The following is a 27,390-nucleotide window of genomic DNA, read 5'->3' as shown; positions in this document are numbered from 1 at the left end:
ACACACACACACACACACACACACACAGACACACACACACACACACACACACAGACACACACACACAGACACACACACACACACACACAGACACACACACACACACACACACACACACACACACACACACACACACACACACACACACACACACACACGCACACACACAGACACACACACACACACACACACACACAGACACACACACACAGACACACACACACACACACACACACAGACACACACACACACACACACACACACACACACACACACACACACACACACAGGGTGTGAGTTTCACACTTGTGTAACAGTAATGACCACAGTAACCTTGCATGAGGTGTTGTGAGCTGTCACAAACACAAAGCCAGCTGGCCTGGTGTCACGTTCCCTGTATCTACTCTGAACCACCTGGAGGTAGAAAACCTGAAATTAGAGTGAAATTCCAAAATAGACGTTAAGTCTCTGAACGTTAATGCCACTAACAGGGTTTATGAAAGATAAGACAGACATTTTACCTGGTGACGCTGAGGTTGGACTCACCTGTTCCACACCGTTTACACTTTTACACCACATGTAGTTGCACAGCAGCTTAATTAACCGACTCACCTGTATACTCTTCTTGTATCATGACCAATGTTCCCTCTAATGTTTCATGTGTCTGAGCGAGCACACAAACTCCCTGAGCGTCCCTTGGACCACTGTGAGCAGCAGCAGACGTGTGCACTGTGGTCACGCCAGCATCCAATCCATCCAAGTTACATGTTTATTAAAATAATCAAATTACAGCATTTATGTTAGACGACTTTTAATTAACTGCTTTAGCCCACTTACAATGAAAATTTAAAAAATCCTGTTCATGACCTGCAGCATGTTAACACTATTGGAAAGAAAAATAACTTCAACTCGTCAAAGGAGCTTGCAAAGAAAAGCGTCTGGACTTCTTTAAGTTGCTTGAAGATGTTTCACCTTCATCCGAGAAGCTTCTTCAGTTCTAAGGTCAAATGGTGGAGAGTCCCAGATATAAACCTAGTGGGAGTTTCCCCCCACAGAGGGACAAAAGGACCCCCTGATGATCCTCTAATCAGCTGAGCCAAGGTGTGTAACTGGGTGTGAGTCCCAATCAGCCAGAGTTTCGGGTGTGTTCATTGTGAAACCTGGCCCCACCTTATCATGCGAATTCCTGAGGTCAGATGGCCCAGGATGTGAGTGGGCGTTAAGGCGTCTGGGGAGGATCTCCAAACTGGATTATAGATGGCAGAGAGTTGGTGTCGTAAACCCCGCCTCTGTCCCCTGCCCAGCAGCCACCTGTAGCACAGTTTCCAGTGTTTCCTGCTCAGCAGCCGCCTGTACCCCAGTCACCAACTCCACCACCACCACTTTCACCTCAAGTTCAGTCACCCATAGGGGAGAACCCAGCCAGCCTCAAGTTTTGTCAGCTGGAGGGTCCGAGGAGCTCGTCCAGGTTTCAAAGATGGTCGCTCACGATGACCTGGATGACTGAGAACCTTCACAGACATAACTTCAACTCCAATTTTGAAAACACAACTTTCTTTTTTTTTTTTATAAAGCTCTGACTTGTATTATGAGTCTGTGGTCTGGGAGAGAGTCTGTAACTCTGTCTGCAAAATACAGTAAATAATGACCAATGCTGGGCAGTTAATTATATACTTACTTCTTATATAAACAATAAACAATATAAACAACGACAGTATTCAGGAAGAAAACAAACATTGCAGATATTTTATCATAACTCTGGTTTTACGTGGCCGATCAACACAATTTAAAAACTGGTGTAAAGTCCACACTTTTCTCGTCAGTTGTTCCGTCTGTCCTGCTCACATCTCCAATGGTTGTACACGTTGTCATTAACGTGGCTTCACTCCACATCAGCAGCTTTGCTCGCTAAAACACCGGCACATAAGGACGCTGTCATAGCCTGTCAGCGACGTTGATTAGCTGCGTATATACGAATGTGAATCGCATCATTGGCTGGACTATGGGATAAGGTGGCATCGTTCTGATCCCATACAGGAGCAGCCAGTCACTGACTAACACTGCAAAACAGAATCGTTAAAGTATTAATTTTAATTTCAATTCAGGTTCAATTTTTTTTTGTGCGCAGAGATGTGCCAGCAGTGCGCAATTGCGCACGTGCACAGTTTAGAGGGAACATTGGTCATGACAGACTCTGAAGTTATCATGTAACCATACAGCTGTGTGTACTGTAGACCTTTTAAACCCCCAACATTACTGGCACCAAGCCTGACTCTGACATGTGTAATAGAAGTAGATCCTCACTGCCTTTTCCTTTGTGCTGACCTCTTTTTCTAATTGCTATAAACGTGTCTTGTGTAACCTTTTCCTGTGGCACTGTTGTGTTTTAATATGTTGAAAAAGTTCACTTGTGTGAAGCGATCCTGACCCCCAGTTTCAGTGTTTTTCTTTGTTGGATCAGTCAGCTTTCCTGCTGCGTTCCTGAAAAAGGGGAGACTGTGACTGCTGAGTGCCACAGACCACGCCCCTGCCACACTGTGAAATGTACTTTTTTCCCCAGTGGGCAGCGTGGGCACCCAAATTCCTGAACGCAGTAACTTGACAACAAGGCACCATAGAATTGTTAAAATGATGTAACGGAGCGGAAAGGCTGATTTTATTTCCAAGATGTTTTGTGTTTTTAAAAGGAAGGAAACCTTCCTAAAAACGGGCAGAGCAGTGGAGCCGCCAAGGGAAGCACACAATGTAAACTGTAAGATTAAAAATATAATTTATTATATTTAAATAGTTAAAAATGTAAAATGAATTAAAATAACCTTGGCCAAGGGATAACACAATAAAAATCAATAAAACACAACATTAAAAGTCCAGTGGGATCCACCACGGCATAAAAGTCACAAAAAAACTAAGAGGTCCAGCGTAGTAGTAAAAGAGGGAAACCCAGCGGAGTCCTCACCTTCCTCCCCGCATTCCACGTCCCGGTGCACTGAAGGAAGGGAGGGAGCGGCAGTCACTATTCCTTTCGACAGTTTTACTTTAATAAAAGGGATAAGTCAAAGACTTACCCCGGGTGGGCAGAGCTCTCAACTCCGCCCACCGCTTCTTTAAAACTGCAATCGGCACCAGCTGTCTCACTGCTTCTGCTCTCCCGCAGTGCACAAGCTGGCTCTTGTCGTTATTGCCGTCTGACTGCCCGCTGCGCGTCCCTAGTCGCTGGTGGTGGCGCGTCCCCAGTCGCTGGTCACCTCCTGTCAAACGCCAACTCCAACCCTCTTATGTGTCATTGAGCTCTCTGTAAATTACCTTGCCTTTCCTCTCAGGTGTGTCCAATTAGTAAAAACGGGGGAAAGGGCGGAGTCTCTCCAGGACAATTTGACGGTAACTAAAACATGCAACCTAAATAAAACACTGCACAAAATATAACCAATACATGCAATATAAAAAATAAATAAGTACACTTCACATTAAAATACAGCACAGCAAAACAACATCCGTCCTTCCCTGGATGACAATGACACCACAGCTGCATCTACTAAACATACTGAACAAGTTTGAATCTCAAGTTTGACGTTTTCTTCTCTGAACTCAAACGATCACAGAAAGAAATGAACAGTCTCTTCATTTTCATGGTAGTTTTATTTTAATGAAGAGTATCAACCAAAAATCCTTACATAAATGTTATAAATTGATTTGCATGTCATTGAGTGAAATAGTTTGATCCTTTGTAACCAAAGCACTAAGGTCCTAAATGAATGTTGTGCATACCGGCGGTCAAATGGGTGAATGATGCTTGTAGTGCTCAGCACGTGCTGTATAAAAAAGGCCATTTACCGTTTCATGGATTTCTCTGCTGAAGAAGCCATGTTTTTTAACGTTTCCAGTGAACAGTAATGATTCAGAGGTTTTTAGTTCAGATGAAACCAAACAACCCCACAGACACGGAGGTGGAAAATTTATTCTTTGGGCTGGTTTTCTGCTAAAGCAACTTCACCTGGACATTAAACCATCACATCTTGGGCAGGAGCCTCCTTCCATCAGCCTGAACACAGTTTGTGTTTGTGGGTGGATACTGTGACACAAAACATACCACCAAGGCCACAATCAAGTGGTTACAGAAGAAGCACATTGATGTCTTCAGGCCTCAGTATTCATACAGAACATTTGTGGCGTGAACTGGAGCTTCTAGTTTCCAGGTGGCAGCCAAGAAACCTGAAAGATTAAGAGAGTTTCTTTAAAGAGGAGAGCGATCTGTGCAAACCTGGGGACCAGCTACAGATGTCTAACTGCTGCTGTGTCAACAAGGTTTCTCCAGATATGCACTACGACATAATTTGCTCAAATACTTAATTCACGCAGTGACAAGCACGTCTATTTATAACTTTGATGTGATCTGTTTGTTTTGTTTGGGTGATATTCTGTCTCTCCATTTAATCATACTGTAAACTGAAATGCTGTGTTGAATGCTGGAGCAATGATTTATTAATGTAGGCTAACACTTGCTATTCCAGCTCAGTAATAATATGCTAATAATTGTGTAATAAGGTAGAAACAAGGTAATCATATGGAAGTGTGAGTTATTCCTACTCACAGAGTAACATTTCAATAACAGCCAAGTAATAAGCCTGTATGAACAGTGAATGTAGCTGCGTAACATTACACTGAAATTCATATAACTGAGTTCTAACAGACCAGAGATTGAGTGTAATAATGTGGAAATACATGTGACTGTGACACCAAGTGATGATAATATTATAGCAATATATTGGTTATATATTATAATTCAGTTCAATTCAATTCAGTTTTATTTTTATAGCATCAAATCACAACAACAGTGACGTCAAGGAGCTAATATTGTAAGGTAGACTCTACAAGTGAGAGAGGGCAACGTTCAATGCATCATGGGAATCCCCAGCAGCCTACACCTACTGCAGCATAACTAAGGGAGGATTCAGGGTCACCTGGTCCAGCCCTAACTATATGCTTTAGCAAAAAGGAAAGTTTGAAGCCTAATCTTGAAAGTAGAGATAGTGTCTGTCTCCTGAATCCAAACTGGAAGCTGGTTCCACAGAAGAGGGGCCTGAAAACTGAAGGCTCTGCCTCCCATTCTACTTTTAAATACTCTAGGAACAACAAGTAGGCCTGCAGAGCGAGAGCAAAGTGCTCTAATAGGGTGATATGGTACTACAAGGTCATTAAGATAAGATTGGGTCTGATTATTTAAGACCTTGTATGTGAGGAGCAGGATTTTGAATTCTGGATTTAACAGGAAGCCAAAACAGAAGAAATCTGCTCTCTCTTTCTAGTCCCTGTCAGGACTCTTGCTGCAGCATTTTGGATCAGCTGAAGGCTTTTCAGGGAGTTTTTAGGACTTCCTGATAATAATGAATTACAGTCGTCCAGCCTGGAAGTAATAAATGCATGAACTAGTTTTTCAGCGTCACTCTGAGACAGGATATTTCTAACTTTAGAGATGTTGCGCTAATGGAAGAAAGCAGTCTTACATATTTGTAACCTGTTAGCAAAAAAAAAATCTGTGCTGTGGACTTTTTTGTTTATTGACTTGTGGTGGTAACCTCATCATTATAAGGTCAATGCATTAACATTACTGTATTACAGTTACTGTATTTCAGTGCTGGAGCCCTGATTTGTGTCCCCAGGATTCTTCTTTGTGTGAAGGTAATAATCTAACTATTATGTTTAATGCTGTGGCTTATTAATTAAATTCAATTTCAATTCAATTCAATTTTATTTATATAGCGCCAAATCACAACAAAAGTCGCCTCAAGGCGCTTCACACGGGGTTCAAGGGAGCAACGGGGAGTTATTGTGTTTACAGCTTTTCACTGTAAATAAAGAGCACTGTTTGCATCGCTCGTCCTGGTCGCGGAACACTGGACCAGCTCTTTATCCTCTCGAGGATACTTGAGGGTGCATGGGAGTTTGCCCAACCAGTCTACATGTGTTTTGTGGACTTGGAGAAGGCATTCGACCGTGTCCCTCGGGGTGTCCTGTGGGAGGTGTTGCGGGAGTATGGGGTGTCTGGCCCATTGCTACGGGCCATTCGATCCCTATACAACTGTTGCAAGAGCTTGGTTCGCATTGCCGGCAATAAGTCGGACTCGTTCCCGGTGGGTGATGGGCTTCGCCAGGGCTGCCCTTTGTCTCCAGTTCTGTTCATCATTTTTATGGACAGGATTTCTAGTAGTGGCGGCCAAGTGGCGGAGGGTTTTCACTTTGGTGGCCTTAGAATCTCGTCTCTGATTTTTGCGGATGATGTGGTTCTGTTGGCTTCATCGGGTGAGGGCCTCCAGCTCGCACTGGAATGGTTCGCAGCCGAGTGTGAAGCAGCGGGAATGAGGATCAGCACCTCCAAATCTGAGGCCATGGTTCTCAGCCGGAAAAGGGTGGAGTGCCCACTCCGGGTCGGAGATGAGTTCCTGCCCCAAGTGGAGGAGTTCAAGTATCTCGGGGTCTTGTTCGCGAGTGATGGGAGAAGGGAGCCGGAGATCGACAGACGGATTGGGGCTGCAGCTGCAGTAATGCGGACGCTGCACCGGTCCGTCGTGGTGAAGAGGGAGCTGAGTGTAAAAGCAAAGCTCTCAATTTACCGGTCGATCTACGTCCCTACCCTCACCTATGGCCACGAGCTGTGGGTAGTGACCGAAAGAACGAGATCGTGGATACAAGCGGCAGAAATGAGCTTCCTCCGAAGGGTGGCTGGCCTCTCCCTTAGAGATAGGGTGAGTCAGCTCTTACTGGAACAGTGGCGCGGCTGCCCCTCTGTTGGTCTTCCATGGTCTCTTGTGTTCTGGGGGCCTCTGGATGTCTGGAGTTTTGATCTCCTCCATACCCGCTTCACACCCTGGAGGACGGGGCTGTGGCCCCCCCACACTCCCTAGCAGATCATTACATGGAGAAACCTTTGGAATGCAAGCATGCTGATCCACACAGGTATGCACACATGGGTATTCACAGACGCGGACTAAAGCTTTCTTGGCTGCTGCCTCAAAGCACACTGTGCGCTGTCTATCTTGCGTGCTGCACAATATCGTTTACTATTTAGTAAATATTGATATCTATGACTAGCTAGTTTATTGTGATGGTGCTTTGTTTTCTCTATTATTATGTTGCTCTTTGTTGTTTGCTGTCTCCTCTGTTTGTTTTTTTTGTTTGGTTTTTTTTTTTCTCCATACAGGTGACCCAGGAGTTCTTTTTTTTCTCTCTCTCTTCCCCCCCCCTTCTCACCGTCTCTTCTCCCCTTTGGTTTTCTTTCTTTCTCTCCCCCTCTTTCTCTCATTCATTCCCCCTGTCCTATTTATTAAAAAAAAAAAAAAAAAAAAGACAAAGGATGAACTGAAGCTCTGCCATCACGTAATGTCGCATACTGCTGTTTCTGATGTCATTTAAGAAAAAAAAAAAAAAAAAAAAAAAAAGAGATAGGGTGAGAAGTTCGGCCATCCGGGAGGGGCTCAGAGTAGAGCTGCTGCTGCTCCACATCGAAAGGAGCCAGCTGAGGTGGTTCGGGCATCTGACAAGGATGCCCCCTGGGCGCCTCCTGGGTGAGGTGTTCCAGGCATGTCCCACCGGGAGGAGACCCCGGGGCAGACCCAGGACACGGTGGAGAGATTACATCTCTCGGCTTGAGCTCCCCCTAACCCGCCCGTGCCGCCTGGCCCCCCACTCGGGTTACCCTATGTCCTCACATTGCAACAACTGAGAGGAAAAGAGGTCCAGTTCAGCCGATGCCCCTTACTGGGGACCCCTTTTCCTCTCAGTTGTTGCAATGTGAGGACATAGGGTGACCCGAGTGGGGGGCCAGGCGGCACGGGCGGGTTAGGGGGAGCTCAAGTTGGGAGGTTGGCCACCAAAGGTGGCCAAACTCCATGCACAGTCCATACCTGTTCCCATCCCGGGCCCCCACGTCACCCACAGATTGCTCTCCAGGAGGGAAGTGTCCTCTCTTATCCCAAATAAAGGGGTTTGAAAGTGGGCTTAGGGAACCCAGAGGTTAGGTTTAGGGCCGGAAGATAGGGGTTGAAGTTAGGGCCCAATGTTCAATCAGGGCTCTAGGCGGTTAGGTTTAGGTTCCCTGCATGGGGTTAAAAAAGGTTAAGGTTAGGGAAGGCTTCAGGGCCAGGAGTTTATAATGGGATGGCCATAAAAGGGCCTATACAAATAAAAAATGAAGAAACAAGGAGAAAAGTAAAGAGGAGGGGAAAATTCCCTTAAATGGAGTTACAGCACCCTCTAGTGGGTTATATTGGGGTTAAACTCTCACAAAATGGCATCTGAAGCCTCCCTCAAGCACAGAAGTACATAAAATCAGTCACTGAAATTGGTTTCATGGAGATGCTCCATTACCATGATCATTCCAATGATCCAACATGTGCTCTGCAGTCTTGTCCGTCCAGCGAAGATTGTCCGATTCTGTGCTGAACTTATCAGCAGGTAGAGCAGGTATGTGCTCCTTTAAACCTGCAATAAAATTGTTTATGTGTAATAATGTGTCTTGTTCTGTTTTGGGAAGGGCAGAAGAAAAGTTAATCACTGGAATATAAATGTCAGCTTGGGGGAATTTTTCTTGTGCCGACCTCAGCGTTCTTCTCAGCTCCCTTATTGGTACATTTTTATCCCTCTGACACCTGTTATTCAGGCTGAAGGAGAGAACCAGCTTCTCCACCGATGTGTCACTGTCTGCTTTATCCACAAGGATCTCTGCATGGCCCCATTTGGCTCCTGGGAAGCTGTCAATTTGGACTCCCTCCGCAACATTAGGAGGAATCAAGCTCACATTGGTGTCTCCAGTGATCACCGATGCTTCCTTTGTGTGCAGTCTCCACTCTCTGAGCTTTTTCTTTGTGCTTGGATGTCTCGTCGAGGTGCATACCTGTTGTCCAACTGAAGCTGTGTTGGTCTTCTTGGGGGTGGATTCCCCCTGTATGAGGTCCATCGCCTCCATGTTCTGTTGTAGCTGAATGGCGGGAGAAGATTTCCCCTCAGAAGAAGCCCCATGAAGTGCTGTAGGGATTCTCCTCACCCTCTGGTCTCTCGGTGCCACTTGATTGGGCCCTGGTTCCTGTAGATGCACAGGAGGAGTGGCAGGTCTCAGATCGCCGTCTCTTCCCTCCTCCGTCTTACTGGAGAGTGACAGTTCACCTCCAATCGGGTCAGACGTCGTAGCAGTCGTAGTTTTGGGTGCGGTGTTAGCTGTGGGTGGAGCCTGAACTTGTGCTGTGACAGAAACGATCCGGCCAGTAGTGGCCTGCAGTGCTGCGGGTTGTGTGTGCAGAGAAGCTGATTGTGATGCTTCAATCAGGGGTGCAATCATGTCCACCTCTCCATTTACTTGTGGCTGATGATCTGGTTCATTGATGGCGTTGCTCCGCTCCGTCGATCCAATAGTTGCCTACACGTCTGCCAGCTTCGCCACAATTACAGCCTCAGTTTGCTCCAAAGATTCAGGCTGAAGACGGCGGCCCAGATTCCTTTTGGCCCAGGATGCTGCTATCTCAAACGGGCCTCTCCAATCCTGTTCAGGAAACTCAAAAAGAGTCTTAACTGCCTCCTCCATGCATTCATTATAATGATCCCAAAGGATTATCATGGTTGTATGAGCCCAGTTCTTAGCATTGCCCTCAATTAGAGTCTGCACTTCTCTATTGGGGATAGCTGGCTTAATCACAGTCATTAGATTGTGAGCTATCTTGTTCAGAGAGGGAGGAGGAACGTCCCCCGAAACATTCTTTAAATGGTGCACTGTCTTAATGAGTTTATGAATGATGTGAACCTTTGCTGAGAAGTCAGGATCATCTGACTGTATTTTCTTCTGTTGTCACGGACCCGGCTCTGGAGGACTCGGGGGTCCTTGAGCAGTTTTGACTGTTGTTGTTGTTATTATTATTATTATTATTATTATTATTATCATTATTTGGTGATGTGTGTGTTTTTCTGCACAATGCTGTGTTAGTCTGTGTCCCACTCGTATGTATAGGCAGGGTGTGGGTGTGTACCTGTGTATGTCTGCGGGTGTGGCTGGAGGATGGAGTACAGCCACCTGCAGGCCTGATGGGTGTGGCCCTGCGGAAGGACTGGCCACACCTGAAGTTCCTGCCACACCTGTTGGTGATCTGGGCCCTATTTCAGGAAGCCAGTTTAGTGCAAAGTCTGACTAAGTATACCCTGAGTTAACGAAAACTCTGGGTTTTCGGTTTACACAAAGCGAGTTCAGCTGAAGCCTGAGTGAGTCACTATGACGACACACTCCGTGAAGCTAACCTGCCCCCTAGCAGGTTTACTACAACTAACCCTGACTGTCCCCGCCTCTTTGTCGGAAACCTGACAGTAGGAAGTTTCAGACATGGCGTGTCCCTTCCTTGAAGAGCCAGTAGATCTTGAAGCCCAAATACTCCGCAGAGCTCTCCGCCGGGAGAGAGTGATCAGAGCGCGTTTGGACATTTTATCATTACCTGATGATTTCCTGTGCGAACGTTACCGTTTCTCAGCACAATCAATAAGTTATTTGGATAACATCCTCAGGCCTAATATTGCGCATGTGACACATCGCGGACATGCGCTCAGTCCATTACATATTCTTTGTATTGCACTCCGTTTCTTTGCAAACGGGAGCTTTCTGTATAATATTGGTGACGCTGAGCACGTTTCCAAGGCTACCGTCTGTCGGGCAGTCAGGAATGTTACAGTTGCACTGAAACGTCTCCTGTACTCGTCTGTGGTGTTCCCCGGTCATAGACCCACAAGATTTATCAAAGAGGGATGCCACAAAATTGCAGGTAGCAGGATGAAGAAAACTCAATGCATGATGTGGTGATACGTGAACTACCACTCAAATGGTACAAAAATTTCCAGGGTTCCCAGGCGTGATTGGCTGTATAGATGGCACCCACATCCCAATCATTGCACCCTCAGCAAATGAAGGAGACTATGTGAACAGGAAGTCTTTCCACAGCATCAATGTACAGGTACATAATTCCCTGTAGCATTTCACACCAACAAGTGATGGCATCATGGTAATGGATGCCAATATGTGTTCTCTGCACTGTGTAGATCATATGTGATGCTGCCAACATCATCATAAATGTGGAAGCCAAGTGGCCAGGCTCTGTACATGACTCACGAATCTTCCGGGAATGTACACTGAGCACAAAATTTGGACATGGTGGGTCGAAGTAACTGTGAAATATACAGAGACCAATTGCCACAGGGACGTTTGCACTGACATGTATTCTTCTGTCCTAGGAGAGTTCACTGGCCACCTGCTTGGTGATAGGGGGTATCCATGTTTACCCTATTTGCTCACCCCTTACCCTGACCCTGAACCGGGCCCACAGCAGCGTTATAATCTGGCCCATTGCAGGACACGGGCCAGAGTTGAAATGACCATCGGAATGCTCAAGGCCCGGTTCCAGTGCCTTCGTAGACTCAGGGTCACCCCAGAAAGGGCATGTGACATCATTGTGGCATGTGTGATCCTACACAACATTGCCACGATTAGAGGTGAACACTGTCCAGCTGAACCAGACATCAGCAGTGATCCACACGATGAACATCCTGACCCACCCATGAACGTACAGGATGGAAGAGCAGTCAGAGAGACCATATGCCACAACCATTTCCTGTGACCCGTCAACCCAACATGTTACAAGACAAATACACAGATACTGTGGTCAACTGCCTTTATTGGTCACCCTGTATGTCCTGTACACAAAGTATAAATGCGTATATTAGTATGTTGTACAAACACTGACATGATTCGTCCATCTATGATCACTCCACCCACCCTTAACTGTTGTTCCAGCAGTACAATCTCCAGCTTCGACTTTTGGATCTGCAGCTGGAGGTGCACCATTTCCATATCGCACTTCTGTATCTTCCTGGCCAGATATGTCTTATACAGCTGCTTTACAGGGAGCTATTGCAACAAAGGACATAGCATTGGCATCCATAGTACATGCCTACTTAGGTTGGTTGTAAATCAGTGCTGGACAACCCACTGTGGTAAGGTTTGTTGTAGGAGTGGCTGGACCCTCTTCCTCTTCATTTCCAGCATCACTCTGCCAGGGACATAGTAGGTCCATGGTGTCATCATAGTACCACATTGTCGTCAGTTGTTATATTTTCCACTGTACACTGTATACCTCATAGTGTGGCTCTGTTGCGGCCTCCTCTGTAGCAGCTGTCACTGTTTCGTCATCATATGCCTGTGGTGGAGACATTTAACAACATTGCTGTTCTACTGTTGACACATGTAGTCTGTGGAGTATTACGAGTACTCACAACTGCATGTCAGTCTGGCTCAACAGGGGGCTGCACCAGATGCAGTACACCATCACCATCAACTGGAAGTATATGGGGTTCATACAGGTCACTCATGACTTATGTGGGCGCAAATGGCAATTACCAGACATACCAATCACCATACACCTCATTGTCAGTATGCTCGCAGAGACAACCGACACTGAGGGAAGGCAAAATCAGTAGGTGTCAGGGTGGAAACGCTTTTATGAGCTTTATGTTGCATTGAGGTATATGTTCATATGTTACTCTTATTGGGAAAGGTACGAAATGTACTACTCGCTCTGTCTCTGGGAACAGGGAGCTCACCCTGTGGGAGGTTAACACACACACACACATGTATGCAAAATTAAAGGACACTGCTATGCTCATAATAAAGACGTACCACTGCAGCTCGGTGTGTGTGAGTCTCTCCCTGGGCCCTCACCCGTGCAGCACGTTAACAGTTTCCAAGTGTCTCAGTGTTGTTTATTCACCTGACTGTTTGATAACTCTCATTCTCTGACAGTAGGACAATAACTTCACTACGACATAGTTCATTTTGGTCAAGGTGACTGTGCAGAATGGATGTATGCACGCCATGTATTGTTTTGAATTTACCCCTTATGTAGGCACTTGTGTCTTGTGGGGTTATTGCCACAGAGGATGTCCCCGCAGAGATGCCTTCGGCCACAGGGCGCCCACTGTTTTGGCTGAGGGCCAACTGCTCAGCCTCTGTGAGTGGTGGTGGTGGAGGACCCCCACCTGTTTGTCGGGCCTCCGCTTTTTTTCTGTTGGCTGTGACGGCACACATTTGGGCATACAGAGTAGGCAAATGTGTACTTGTGATGTGCTCAGATAATTTCAATATGTGCTTACAGGAGGTATATTACTGTAGCCTCTAACTGCAATTGATTTACATAGGACACACAGACCAAGCACTATGGCTCATAATACAATTACACCTTACCTGTTTGGACTATATTTTTATATGTCATTTTTACTTGCTGCCAGGCACGTTTGGGGCCTGTTGGGTTGCACCTGCGCTCACATCACATCACAAAATAAAATGTATGACATAGGCAATGAAATGACATATACTGAGATGACGTGTTAAATGGGTGGTGATCCCTAGATCAATGTTTAAATTAACACTCATGCATTGACTCTGTCGGCTATGTTTTGCCATGCATGCTCCCTTTCCTTTGCAGCTGCGGCTGTGTTATTTTTTTTCTGCATGATGTGCATGCTGTCGGCATATGCTGCCATCAGAATTTCGGCCTCAAGCGCTGTGAAATATGTCGACCGCGCCTTCTTTCCCTCCGTCTCCATGGTGACTCGCTTAATCTGTGCTCCACTAATCGGGGCTTTATGTATCCTCGTGCGCGCGCTTGACTTGGGGTTGTAGCAACTCCGCGTTGATTGAACTAATTGTTATCAGCCTTTCTGAAACCGAATATTCCGAGTTGGACAGTTCGGGGTTACTCAACCGTGAGTATCGTTTTTCACTCGGGGTTTTCTAAACTGGCTTCCTGAAATAGGGCCCAGGGCTCGTTGGGGGAGCTACTTAGGAGAGAGCTGGAGCTCCCACCGGCGCGGGATCATTGAGTTATCGTACCAAGTCAGTGTGTGTCAGCATATGTCTGTGCTGTTCGTATATGCCCGCTGAGGGTATATATGCCCAGTTTCAGCCCGGTCAGCTGGCAACAGACCAACAGCATTCATTACCGCAGTGAGTAAACCCGACTCATTTGTGTCTATTAATCCTGTCATTGAAAATCAAAACACAGATGAACAGCAGAGGACGGTTTCCTTACACCCGGCCCCGCCTTCACGGAGGAGAAGGCGTCCTCGCAAGCAGCGTTCAGCCACATCTACACTCACTCCTGTGCTGGTCGAAGACTCAGGACCAGCGGCTCTGGACACCACAGTGAGTAAAATGGACTCTGCCGGTGTCGTAAATTCCCTTCCTGTGAACATGGACATAGGTCGTGTCCAAATTCATGGGCTGCATTCTCCTGAGGACCCGGCCTTCGCGGTCTACGTGGGCCGGGTCCTCAGAAGATCGGGTAGGCCGGAAGTAAACGGCCGTGAAATTGGACGGTCTAGCCTTCTGATTAGCGTCACCGCTGTCTCGGTGGAGTTTAATAAACTCAGCCGTCTGCTCCTTGCTGTCTAAAATATAACAGGACACTGGAGTAAACTCTCGGCCATCTCACACTTCTGTTTAATCAGTTTTCTGTTTGACGTTTAGTCAGCTGTGTGAAAACCAAGGAGGAACCCACCCGGGGGATTAATAAAGTTTTATTTTATCTAATCTAATAACTTTAATCTCAGCCAAACCGATTTACTCACGAACAAACAAAACACTGAAAAAAGCCCAACAATAACATTTTTAGGTTGTCTAAGTGACTTATATATTACGTTTGTCACGGCCGGGCGGGTTACACACAGTAATTCGGCGTGCCCGTGTGGCGTGCTGGCTAGACCCAAGCGCGGCGAAGGCTAGCGGTGGGTTTGGAGCAGGCACGCAGTTATTCTAGTAACGATCAGTGCACGAAGCGTGGCTTCGGAACGGTCGTTACCGACAGAGAGCGAGCGGAGCCGGGAAGAGAAAAAGGATTGAAGGGATAATCACTCACGGTTGCTGAATCAGGCGGAGACTGACGTCGGCAGAGTTTCGGAGCTCCTGACACGAAGAGAATGATGTCTGAGCGGCGAACAGGTGGGTGGCGTCTCTGTTTTAACCCCGGCCCCGTGATCAGCTGATCACAGCTGATCACCGGCTGACAACGTTTAACCCGAGCAGCGAAAGTCCGCGGTGATCTGAAAATGATGTGCCGGGAGTTGTGCCATTCTCGGCCGCATCAGTAACCCTCGAGCTCCCGGCTAGCTGTCGAGCTGGTGGGTAGCAGACGTCTCCGAAAACGTCGAAGCACTTTAGCAAAGATGCGATATCTTGATAAACCGAGCAGATATTTGATGTTTACACAGCTACTTTCTCGCCTGAAAATATGTTAAAAGTTTATTTCGTGACCCAGAAAGATTAATAAGAGTAATTTTAAAACTTAGTAGCGGCCGCCATTAGCCGGAAACTGGAGCTTGGCTGGGCCGCGCTATGAATTCTGGGATATGGTGGGCCACGAAGGACACACCCGACCCATCCTTCAAATTCGGAAAAAGGAGCACGCATTTGTCGGCTGCATTCGGAGGGGTCTACGAATTTGGACAGCCTTCGGCGCGTCGCTGTGACGTAATCGGTCTACAAATGCGGCCTCAGGAGAATGCAGCCCATGAATTTGGACACGACAACAGAGACTATAGCCACTACGGCAATTAACAATGGAGAAACTGTAAGAGGTGTAACTGAACTCCCAGTGGGGATTTTTGGACCACCGACGGACGAATGTGGCCTGAGTGCAATTGCTGGGGCAGAATTTTGCCTAGACAGCCCTGAGGTAGTTAGCTCAGAGTTGGTGGGGTCAGAAACTGTTTGCTTTACCTCCAAAAACTCAGAAGATGTTCACTCTGAGACTGTGAGCTGGGAGCTAGGGAGTTCACAGCATACAGACCCAGATGACTTTTTGGCTCAGTCTGGCCATATGGAGACAGAGGTTCTCCCCAGGGCTTCCCCAGAGGCCGAACTGGAGGCCTCAGTTGCCTCTGGACCCCTGGAATTTGTTGAGCCAGCTGTAACATTCTCATCCTCTCCACCCTCCATCATAGCAATATCACCCTCAACTCAGTCCGCTGCCCAGCTAGTAACGGAGTCCACTGCCCAGCTAGTAACGGAGTCCACTGCCCAGCTAGTAACGGAGTCTGCTGCCCAGCTGGTAACTGAGTCTTCAGTCCAGTCAGCCTCTCACCTTCATCCTCAGTTGGAGGTTGATATGCCTGCTGGACCACCTCTGCCATCATTTCACCCGTCTGTCCCTGCATCGCTGTCCAGTCTACCGGGAGTAGCTGCCACACCATCATCACCTCCGCCCTCTGCAGCTACTTCTCCACCAGCGTCCCATCAGACTTCAGCAACCGCAGCACTCTCGGCTTCACCATCCGCATCACCTACTCTACCTTCACCTTCCCCACCTGCAGATACTGCATCACCATCTTCACCTCCGGATCGACCATCAGTAGCTGTAGCGCAGCCGGAGGCGCTGCCGGAGGAGCTCGGCGAGCCGGTGGAGCCAGCGCCGCTGCCGGAGGAGTGGCCACTATCGAGAGAGGGGCTCGGCAGGCCGGAGGGACCCGCTCGGCCAGAGCCGGAGGTCGGCGTGCAGGATGCATCTCCACGCCGTCCACGTCCAGTGCGCCCACCACGCCGTCCACGTCCAGCGCGTCCAGCGCGCCCACCACGCCGTCCGCGTCCAGCGCGCCCACCATGCCGTCCACGTCCAGCACGTCGGGGATCTTGGGCCGTTCAACTCTGCCGCCCGCCGGAGCTGCAACGCCGCTACCACCCAATCCGTGGCAGGCCACCAGAGATGCAGCACCGCCGCCACTGGATCAGTGGCAGGCCCCCAGAACTGTTTCGTTGCTGCTGCTGGACCCGTGGCCGCCCGTCGGAGATCCTGCGCTTCCACCAATGGACTAGAGGTAGGCCACCCGAACTGTTTTAGGGTCGTCGGGAGCCGACCCTTAGAGGGGGGGTACTGTCACGGACCCGGCTTTGGAGGACTTGGGGGTCCATGAGCAGTTTTGACTGTTGTTGTTGTTGTTATTATTATTATTATTATTATTATTATTATTATTATTTGGTGATGTGTGTGTTTTTCTGCACAATGCTGTGTTAGTCTGTGTCCCACTCGTATCTATAGGCAGGGTGTGGGTGTGTACCCGTGTATGTCTGCGGGTGTGGCTGGAGGATGGAGTACAGCCACCTGCAGGCCTGATGGGTGTGGCCCTGCGGAAGGACTGGCCACACCTGAAGTTCCTGCCACACCTGTTGGTGATCAGGGCTCGTCGGGGGAGCTACTTAGGAGAGAGCTGGAGCTCCCACCGGCGCGGGATCATTGAGTTATCGTACCAAGTCAGTGTGTGTCAGCATATGTCTGTGCTGTTCGTATATGCCCGCTGAGGGTTAGTGTTGATGGCTGCGTCTATGGTTTCCCTGCAGGAGGAAGAGTGGTCCAGAAAGGCAGCACGCACGGGGTGTGCGGAAGCGCAACAGCGGGGAGCACGAGCACAGACGTCGGAGGGAAGCGCCTGGAATTACCTGGAAATGTTCAGTAACTTCATTATTAAATCTAATTTCAGTTTAATAAGTTATTAAACCAGAGTTCAAGAAGTGTAATGATTACTTGGAAATATGTGTGGTAAAGTATGTGTAATAACTTTGAATCAGGTCTGCAAAATACAAAATTACTATTACTACATTTCATAGTAACATTGGACAATATTGGAAGCAGACGATGAGTAGGAATAGAAAGTGCTGCTGATATTATTTGACTGAACAGGTCGGTCTTCTTAACGTCTTAAATATGATGATACTCGTGGCTCACATACATGTGTGATCTGTATAAACATGTTGGTTGTGAATGTGTGGCCTCTGGTGTGCACACTATGATGCTCTGTGGTGTCACTAACATCATGTCTTTCTTTGCCTTGGTGACTTGATCATGTGTCTGTTTATGTGAATAAAGCACTGCTCACATGTCATTAAAATGACATTTCAATGATTTCTTCATTGTTACAGTCTGTTGTAGTGGGTGTAGTTCTGAAAACAAACATGAAATTCATATAAATGTTGGTAAGAATCACAGCAGGACATTTACATGCAGCAGGGGATTATGAGTGAATCACAGTAAAGGAATTTAAGAAGAAAGAATTGAACCACGGCCCTCATCCACATCGTGTAACGCTGCATATTCTGTCCAAACATTATTACTGATGGAAATGACTCCAGAAAAGGTTCATAATGTCCCAGAACTAAAATCCTCTGTCACGATCGGGCGAATTACACACAGTAGTTCGGCGTGCCCGTGTGGCGTGCTGGCTAGACCCAAACGCGGCGAAGGCTAGCGGTGGGTTGGAACAGACACGCAGTTATTCTAGTAACGATCAGTGCACGAAGCGTGGCTTCGGAACTGCCGTTACAGACAGAGAGCGAGCGAAGCCGGGATGAGAAAAAGGATCGAAGGGAAAAACACTCACGGTTGCTGAATCAGGTGGAGACTGACGTCTGCAAAGTTTCGGAGCTCCTGACATGAAGAGAACGATGTCTGAGCGGCGAACAGGTGGATGGCGTCTCTTTTAAACCCGGCCCCGTGATCAGCTGATCACCCCCCCCGAAGACCGGCACCCGACGGTCCAGGACGGCGGTGGCGGAAATCCGAGATGAGGGAAGGATCCAAGACGAAGCGGGACGGCACCCAGGAGCGCTCCTCAGGACCGTAGCCAGCCCAGTCCACCAAATACTGGACCCCCCGACCCTGGGGACGGGAGTCCAAAATCCGCCGGACAGTGTAGCCCATCGACGAACCTGGGCGGGGGCGGGGCCTGGGAGGGGGGCGCCAGCGAGGAAGTGACGCGCCGTTTAAGCTGCGAGACGAGTAATACCGGATGGACCTTCATGGCGGGTGGAAGCCGGAGACGATAAGTCACGGGGTCGAGCCGGACAGCAATCTCGTACGGGCCAACGAACCTGGGAGTGAGCTTCCTGGACTCGGTGCGGAGCCGCAGGTGCCTTGTGGAGAGCCAGACGCGATCCCCCGGCTGGAACGGATGACCCAGGCGGTGGCGGCGACGATGCTGCCGGGTGTACAGAGCGTTGGCTCGGGAAATGGCAGCCCGCGCCTTGATCCAGGCCTGACGACAGCGGCGGACCATCTGTTCAGCAGCAGGCACGTCGACCTCTGCCTCCTGATGGCTGAAGATAGGAGGATGAAAACCATGACAGACTTCAAAGGGCGAGAGACCGGTGGCAGAAGAGACGTGAAGGTTATGAGACAGCTCAGCCCACAACAGGTAACGAGGCTAAAGCGACGGTTGGGCGGAGACGAAGCACCTCAAGAAGCGCCCCAACTGTTGATTGGTCCGTTCAACCTGCCCATTGGTCTGAGGGTGATAGCCGGACGAGAGGCTGGGAGACGCTCCAATCAGGCGGCAAAAGGCTTTCCTGGCGGTGAACTGGGGCCCCCGATCGGAGACTATGTCCTTGGGGAACCCGTGAAGCTGGATGACATGGTCCAGGAGGAGCTCGGCCGTCCGTTTGGCGGAAGGGAGGCCGGCCAGAGCGACCAGGTGCACCGCCTTAGAAAACCGGTCTACAAAGGTGAGGATGGTGTCCAGACCATCCACGGATGGGAGGCCGGTAACAAAGTCAAGGCCGACATGGGACCAGGGACGTCCCGGCACAGGGAGAGGGCGAAGGTCGCCAGCGGGCGGCTGAGTGGAGGACTTGGCCCGAGCACAGGTGTCACAGGCGGAAACGAATTCACGGACGTCCCGAGTCATGGAGGGCCACCAGAAGGCACGACGGAGGAGTTGGAGGGTCCTGTCGGGTCCCGGGTGACCAGAGAGCGGGGAGGAATGAGCCCAGAGCAAGGCCTCCTGACGGCACCGGGATGGTACATAGAGCCTCCCAGCAGGGGTGTCAGGCGGAGGTGGTTCGGCGGTCAGGGCATCCCGGATAGAGTCCTCCAAGGGCCACCGAAGGGGGGCAGCGAAGCAATGAGAAGATAGGATAGGTGCAGGGTCTGACGTGAGGCCGCCCTGGGCGAACTGTCTGGAGAGAGCGTCTGCCTTAGCGTTCTTGGAACCAGGGCGGTAGGCGAGGTGGAAATTGTAAGGCTCAAAGAATAAGGCCCTACAGGCCTGCCTTGGGTTGAGCTTCTTGGCAGAACGAATATGGATCAGGTTCTGATGATCAGTCCAGATCAGAAAAGGGTCTTTCGCTCCCAGGAGCCAATGCCGCCACTCTTCTAAGGCCCACTTGATGGCCAGGAGTTCTCGGTCTCCGACACCGTACCGTCGCTGTGTGTCAGAGAATTTCCTCGAGAAATAGCAGCACGGGTGAAGTTTTCCATCCGGGCCGTGTTGAGAAAGGACGGCGCCAGCGCCAACATCGGAGGCATCCACCTCCACCACAAAATCTCTGGCAGGATCAGGGAGGAGCAGGACGGGGGCCGTAGTGAACCGGTGGATAAGGTCTCGGAATGCCTGTTTCGCGCCTGGGAAGAGGCAGAAGGGCTTAGGCAGGTTAGCTGGTTTGGTGAGGGATGTCAGTGGGGCAACAACGGTGCTGAAATTGCAGATAAAGCGCCGATAGAAATTGACAAAGCCCAGGAAGCTCTGTAGCTGCTTAAGGCTGGAGGGCTGAGGCCACTGGGTCACGGCTTTGACCTTTTGCGGGTCCATGGTCAGGCCATTGGAGGAGATGGTGAAGCCTAGGAAGGTGGTGGACCGCTGATGGAAAGCACACTTCTCCAGTTTGCAGAACAGCTGGTACTCGAGCAGCCTGCTCAGCACATGGCGAATATGGGTCCACTTCGGTGTGGGAGTAGATCAAGATGTCATCTAAATAAGCAAACACCCACCAGCCTAGCATATTCCGCAAGACATCGTTGATCAGATGTTGGAAGACAGCAGGGCTGTTGCAGAGGCCGAAGGGCATCACCAGGTACTCCCAGTGCCCGTTAGGGGTGATGAATACTGGGCTCCATATTAAACCCCGGTCATATGCTCAGGTGGTGACCGCTGACAGCAATGAGGAACCTGGAGAGCTTGACATTAGCTCCACGGAACAACAGGTGGCTGCTTTCCTGCGGTCCAAAGGGATTGCCCTGGACTGTAACTCTGTCGAAGCATGCCACCCTCTTCCCAGGAGGAACGGCAACACACCGGCTATTATATTAAGGTTTGTAAATCGAAAGCACAAGATTACGCTGCTGAAACAAGGAAGAAAATTAAAAGGATCTAATGTCTTTATCAATGAACATCTAACCAAACACAACGCTGAAATAGCCAAAAAAGCGCGACACCTTAAGAAACTGGGAAAAATCCAAAGCACTTGGACAACGAACTGTAAAATATTCATTAAACTAAACGGATCACCAGAGGAAGCCAAAGTTCTGACCATTAAAAATATGGCGGATCTCGAAAAATATCAGTGAGCAACACGATCTGGACGGCAAACAAGGTAACAGACAACCACACCCTCACTTATGACACACACTGGAAGGAAGAACTCAGATACATCTGGAAGAAACAGCTGCATCAGTCAGACAGTTGCAGAATATGATCAATTGGAACTGAAAACATTTAACTATATGGATCACAATACACATGACTTGGAATATGAAATAGATCCAGACAACAACTTTTTCTCATCTAACAATAACAATTGCTGCTACTATACAAATAAAGACTACAATCAGAGGATTAAAACTGAGAATAAATTATCAATTATCCACTTTAACTGTAGAAGTCTCTATGCTAATTTTAGTCATATCAAAGAATATCTTAACCAGTTTTCACATCCATTTAGTGTCATTGCCTTATCAGAAACTTGGATCAATATGGAAAAAGGAACAGACTTTGAACTGGAGGGTTATGAATTCACATTTATAACTAGGCCAAACAAAGGAGGAGGAGGAGTGGCCTTGTATGTGGACAAATCCTTGAAATTTAATGTGGTGGAAAAGATGACGATGGTGATTGATAATGTACTAGAATGTATTACAGTTGAAATTTGTAAAGAAAAAAGTAAAAATGTAATCATTAGCTGTATATACAGAGCTCCAGGTAGTAGTATTGAGACATTTAAAGACTGGATAGAAGAAACATTTATTGAAATAGCTCACAAAAAAGTTTTCATTTGTGGAGACTTCAATATTGATTTGCTAAACCCAAATAAACATATAACCACTGAGGAATTTATAAACACAATGCACTGTATGAATCTATTCCCTAAAATTACTAGACCTACCAGGATTACATCACATTGTGCAACTCTCATAGACAACCTTTTTACAAATGACATTGAAAATAAGACTGTAAGTGGACTCCTGATTAACGACACAAGTGACCATCTTCCAATTTTTACAATCTATGATAGGAATTACAAGATCAATAAAATGGACAGTAAAAAAGAGTAAGACGAGTAAGAACAGAAGAAAGAATGAATGCATTTAAAAAAGATTTATTGAAAGAGAACTGGGGTGAAGTATATCAGGAACAGGACGTTAATAGTGCTTATAATAAATTCCTTAGAATATTTACATTACTGTACAATACCAACTGTCCAATAAAGCAATATAGTAGAAACATAAATATATGGACTGTCCATGGATAACAAAAGGTTTGCAAAATGCTCTATACAGAGAGTTCTTAAGAACGAGAACTAAAGATGCTGAAATCAGATACAAAAGATATAAAAATAGGTTAACTAATATACTTAGATTTAGTAAAAAGGAATACTATAAGAAGCAATTAGATATAAATAGAAATAATATTAAAAGACTATGGGAAATCCTGAACAGTGTTATAAAATGTGGGACTGGACAAAAGAACTATCCCAAGTATTTCATTTGTAATGACCATGAAGAATACAATATGGATGTTGTGGCAAATAGTCTCAATGAATTCTTTGTAACTGCTGGACCAAATTTAGCAAGAACAATCACTCATCCTGGGAAAGCACAGGAAAAACCGGATACACTGATAGACAGAAATCCATATTCTATGTTTCTCACAGCCGTTGATGAAAATGAAGTTCTTGAAATTGTCAAAAAATGTAAAAATCACAAATCTTTGGATTGTAATGATATTGATATGATAGTGGTTAAAAGAGTCATTGAGGCTATTATAAAACCATTTACATACATCTGTAATTTATCATTTCAAACTGGTCGATTTCCAGACAGAATGAAAATAGCAAAAGTTATACCTCTATACAAATCTGGGAACAAACACCATTTCACAAACTACAGGCCTGTCTCTTTACTACCTCAATTCTCAAAAGTTCTTGAAAAACTGTTTAAAAACAGACTGGAAAAATTTATAGATAAACATAAACTACTCACTGAGAGTCAGTACGGATTCAGATCAAGCAGATCAACATCATCGGCACTATTAGATTCAATAGAATACATCACAAATTCCATAGACAAAAAGCAATATGTGGCTGGGTTATTCATAGACTTGACAAAGGCATTTGACACCATAGATCATGATATATTAATAAGAAAACTGGAACGTTATGGTGTCAGAGGGGTAGTTTTAGATTGGGTCCGGAGTTATTTAAGTTCTTCAACTTGTACATTAACGACATCTGTAAAGTGTCCAAAGTATTAAAAATGGTTCTCTTTGCTGACGATACAAACATTTTTTGCTCTGGTGATGATCTGCAGAATTTATTGGAGGATATGACTAATGAAATAAGTAAAGTGAAGTTCTGGCTTGATAAAAACAAATTATCATTAAATTTGAATAAATCTAAACTGATGTTATTTGGAAATAGTCGTTTAAATACAAATGCTGAGATTCAAATAAATGGTGTTGATATTGAAAGAGTCAGTGAAAATAAATTTCTGGGGGTAATAATAGATGAAAAACTTAACTGGAGAGCTCACGTAAGATATATTCATTCCAAAGTATCACGAAGCATTGCAGTACTAAACAAGGCAAAACAGGTATTCGACAGAACATCACTTCATATTCTCTACTGTTCACTGGTTTCACCATACTTAAGCTATTGTGCAGAGGTCTGGGGCAATAACTATAAAACCACATTACATTCACTTTTTACTCTTCAAAAAAAAGCAATTCGAATCATCCACAATGCAGGTTATAGGGAACATACAAACTCACTATTTTTGCAGTCTGAAATATTGAAAATTGACGATATAGTGAAATTCCAAACAGCACAAATTCTATTCAAAGCAAAAAATAAAGAACTGCCAGGTAATATTCAGAGTTGGTTTTTTTTGAAAGAAGGAAGTTATAATTTAAGGGGTTTTTGTAACTTCAAAACAATGAAGGTACGTACTACAAGAAAAGGCTTTTGTGTTTCGGTTCATGGAGTGAAACTATGGAACAAACTGAATATGGAATTAAAGCAACGTCCAAACATAAAACTGTTCAAAAAGAGTTATAAAAATATGATCTTCTCGATCTATAAAGAAAAGGAAAATATTTAAATTAAGTGAATGTCTCTATTTAAAAACAAACAAACAAACAAAAAATTCATGATGTGATATTATAGTATATAGTATATCAGAAATCTGTTCACTATTTTTATTACAAATTATATCAGTAAGGAAGCTGACTAAATATTCACTGATAATTTATGGCAAAGGGGTGGGATTAAATAAGTGTATACTTCTTCCCACTCCCTTTCAACATGTAAATTAATCAGAATGTTTTTTTTTGTATGTAATTTGTATAGTATTTTTTTTCTCTCTTATTTCTTTTCTAAATGTACTTGTATATTGTTCACATGTTGAAATAAATTACCAATCAATCAATCAATCAATGAAGGCCGTCTTCCATTCGTCCCCTTCCCTAATTCGCACCAAATTGTAGGCGCTGCGTAGGTCTAGTTTTTGTGAAGATGCAGGCCTGGGAGAGGGAATCGAGTGCGGTGGATAGCAGAGGAAGAGGATGGCGGTTCTTGACGGTGACTTTATTCAAGCCCCGATAATCTATACAGGGGCGGAGCCCGCCATCTTTCTTCTTGACAAAGAAGAATCCCGCAGCTGCAGGGGAGGTAGAAGGGCGAATAAAGCCCTGTTGGAGAGCCTCAGCAACGTACTCCTCCATGGCTTTGTTCTCTGCGGGTGACAGAGAGAACAGGCGACCACGAGGAGGGACCGCTCCCGGGAGGAGCTCGATGGCCATGTCGTAGGAGTGATGAGGAGGTAGAGTAGAGGCTCGCCTCTTACTGAAGACCTCAGATAGGTCGTGGTAAGACGGAGGGATCATATCCAGATCAATGGGCTCCGGGGGTGAAGCCTCTTCTGACTTTGGTCTGAGAGAGAAGGCAGCGGCGAGGACACTGGGGACCCCAGTCCAGGATCTGGCAGGAAGACCAGGAGATGTGGGGGTCACGTTGACGGAACCAGGGGTATCCAAGGATGAGAGGAGAGGACGTGGCTGAGACTACTAGAAACCGGACCTCCTCCTGATGATCCCCAATAGACATGCGAACCGGCTGGGTCTGGAACTGGATCGGGTAGGGTTGGAGGGGTCGCTCATCTACTGAGGTCACCGGGAGGAATCGATCAACGGAAGTTAACGGAATGCGAAGTCGAGAGGCTAGTTTTTGGTCTATGAAGTTCTCAGCGGCTCCGGTGTCCAGGAGGGCTTCAGATGAGAACTGTTGGTGTTTCAGGTGAAATATTACTGGTAACAGAAAACGAGAGGGGTCAGAGGAGTGGGAAGGGCCAGGTGGGACTCCCCCGCAGTCTACCTGGCGTCGTCGTTTCCCGGACGTAGCGGGCACTGGGGACAACGGTGTCGAGCTGATCCACAGTAGGCGCAGAGACCCTCACGCCAGCGTCTCTCTCTCTCCTCTTTGGAGAGTCTACCCAGCTGCATGGGCTCCTCGCTGGATGTGCTGCTTGGGCTAGCAGTGGCTCCGTCAGAGGGGGGAGGAGGCTGCGAAGACGTGGCCCTCTGAGGCTGGAAGGGTTTGAAGGCCCGAGGGGTGTGGTGAGGCCGCGACATCACTCGTTGGTCGATCTTCAGGGCGAGGTCCACGGCCTCATCCAGAGTTTTTGGGGCCTCACGGCCGGTCATCTCATCTCGGATGTAATCAGCCAGTCCCTCCAGAAAAATAGAGCACAGAGAAGCATCTCCCCACTTTAGCTTAGCGGCCAGGGTGCGGAATTGGGAGGCAAAGTGATAGACAGGTCGACTGCCCTGGCGTAAATGAAGCAGCTGTGACTCCACTTCCACTTCACTGCTAGGGGGAACAAACGTCTTTTTTAATTCCTCCACAAACAGGGCATAGTCATTGTAAGCTGCAGATTTATTGTTGTAGAGAGCCACGCCCCATTCCTGAGCCTGGCCAGACAATAGAGAGATGTTAACATTGCAACTTTTGCATGGGCGGTGGCGTATTTAGTGGGCTGACATTTAAACAGCATGTCTAAAGTGGCGAGCAAACCATCAGGCCGGCCATCAACTCCGTTCCACTTACCTGGTAGTCCGATCTGGGGCTCCGCGCTCACCGGCGCTGGCTGACATTGCAGCGAGGTAACGGAAGTGGAAAGTTGGAGGACAGTTTCGGTGAGAGACTCCATTTTTGTGCTCATCCGATCTACCACACCGCGAAGATATAGAACTTCGGCTTTCAGCCGTTCGAATTCCGCTGGGTCTATATGCGGCTCAGACATCCTGTCACGATCGGGCGAATTACACACAGTAGTTCGGCGTGCCCGTGTGGCGTGCTGGCTAGACCCAAACACGGCGAAGGCTCGCGGTGGGTTGGAACAGACACGCAGTTATTCTAGTAACGATCAGTGTACGAAGCGTGGCTTCCGAACTGCCGTTACAGACGGAGAGCGAGCGGAGCCGGGATGAGAAAAAGGATCGAAGGGAAAAACACTCACGGTTGCTGAATCAGGTGGAGACTGACGTCGGCAAAGTTTCGGAGCTCCTGACATGAAGAGAACAATGTCTGAGCGGCGAACAGGTGGGTGGCATCTCTTTTAAACCCGGCCCCGTGATCAGCTGATCACCGGCTGACATCCTCTGCCTATAAACTCAAATAACCAATCAGGAGTGGCCTTTTACAAAACCACAGCCTTGATCTTCCAGATGTATCAGTATCACATCACAAATGTTGCCATTTCTTATCATTACAGCATTTTCTCAGAAGCTTATTGTTCATCCATCTAAACACTCATTAGTTAATCATGTACATCATTGTTCTTTGTCTGCTGCTGCTAAATGTCCATCTTTGCATATTCGCAGACTCTCCCATTGGTTGATCTTTATCTATAAATCTCTCCTTGGGCTGGTTCCATCTTATTTATGTGTTTATATGTGTGAAAACCACAACCAATACAACCTTCGTTCGAACAAAATCATACAATTGATTGTCCCAAAAATCAGAACAGAATTGGGGAAAAAGGCCTTTAAATACGCTGCCCC

General features: G+C 47.1%; 1 protein-coding gene and 1 long non-coding RNA gene across 3 annotated transcripts; both read left to right on the top strand.

Moving 5' to 3' along the window:
• Positions 1–13,823: 13,823 nt before the first annotated feature.
• On the top strand, positions 13,824–17,209 carry LOC113024793 (sialidase-like). 2 transcript variants are annotated; one of them, XR_003272710.1, is made up of 2 exons: positions 13,824–14,221; positions 17,109–17,209. XR_003272710.1 is itself a non-coding variant. In XM_026172130.1 (2 exons), exons 1-2 carry the CDS (start codon positions 14,082–14,084, stop codon positions 16,883–16,885), a joined length of 639 nt encoding a protein of 212 aa, XP_026027915.1. In that variant the 5' UTR covers positions 13,824–14,081; the 3' UTR covers positions 16,886–16,983. The 2 variants fall into 2 exon arrangements, 1 of the variants encoding a protein (XP_026027915.1); XM_026172130.1 differs by lacking the exon at positions 17,109–17,209 and adding an exon at positions 16,387–16,983.
• Positions 17,210–17,231: 22 nt separating this feature from the next.
• LOC113024792 (uncharacterized) lies at positions 17,232–17,969 on the top strand. The gene is made up of 2 exons (XR_003272709.1): positions 17,232–17,320; positions 17,408–17,969. It is a non-coding gene; the product is annotated as an uncharacterized LOC113024792 (long non-coding RNA).
• The last annotated feature ends 9,421 nt before the right edge of the window (positions 17,970–27,390 follow it).

The sequence above is a fragment of the Astatotilapia calliptera genome, chromosome 6, assembly GCF_900246225.1.
Source record: "Astatotilapia calliptera chromosome 6, fAstCal1.2, whole genome shotgun sequence".
In the NCBI taxonomy this organism is placed as follows: domain Eukaryota; kingdom Metazoa; phylum Chordata; class Actinopteri; order Cichliformes; family Cichlidae; genus Astatotilapia; species Astatotilapia calliptera.
This window is presented reverse-complemented; position numbering and strand designations above follow the sequence as displayed.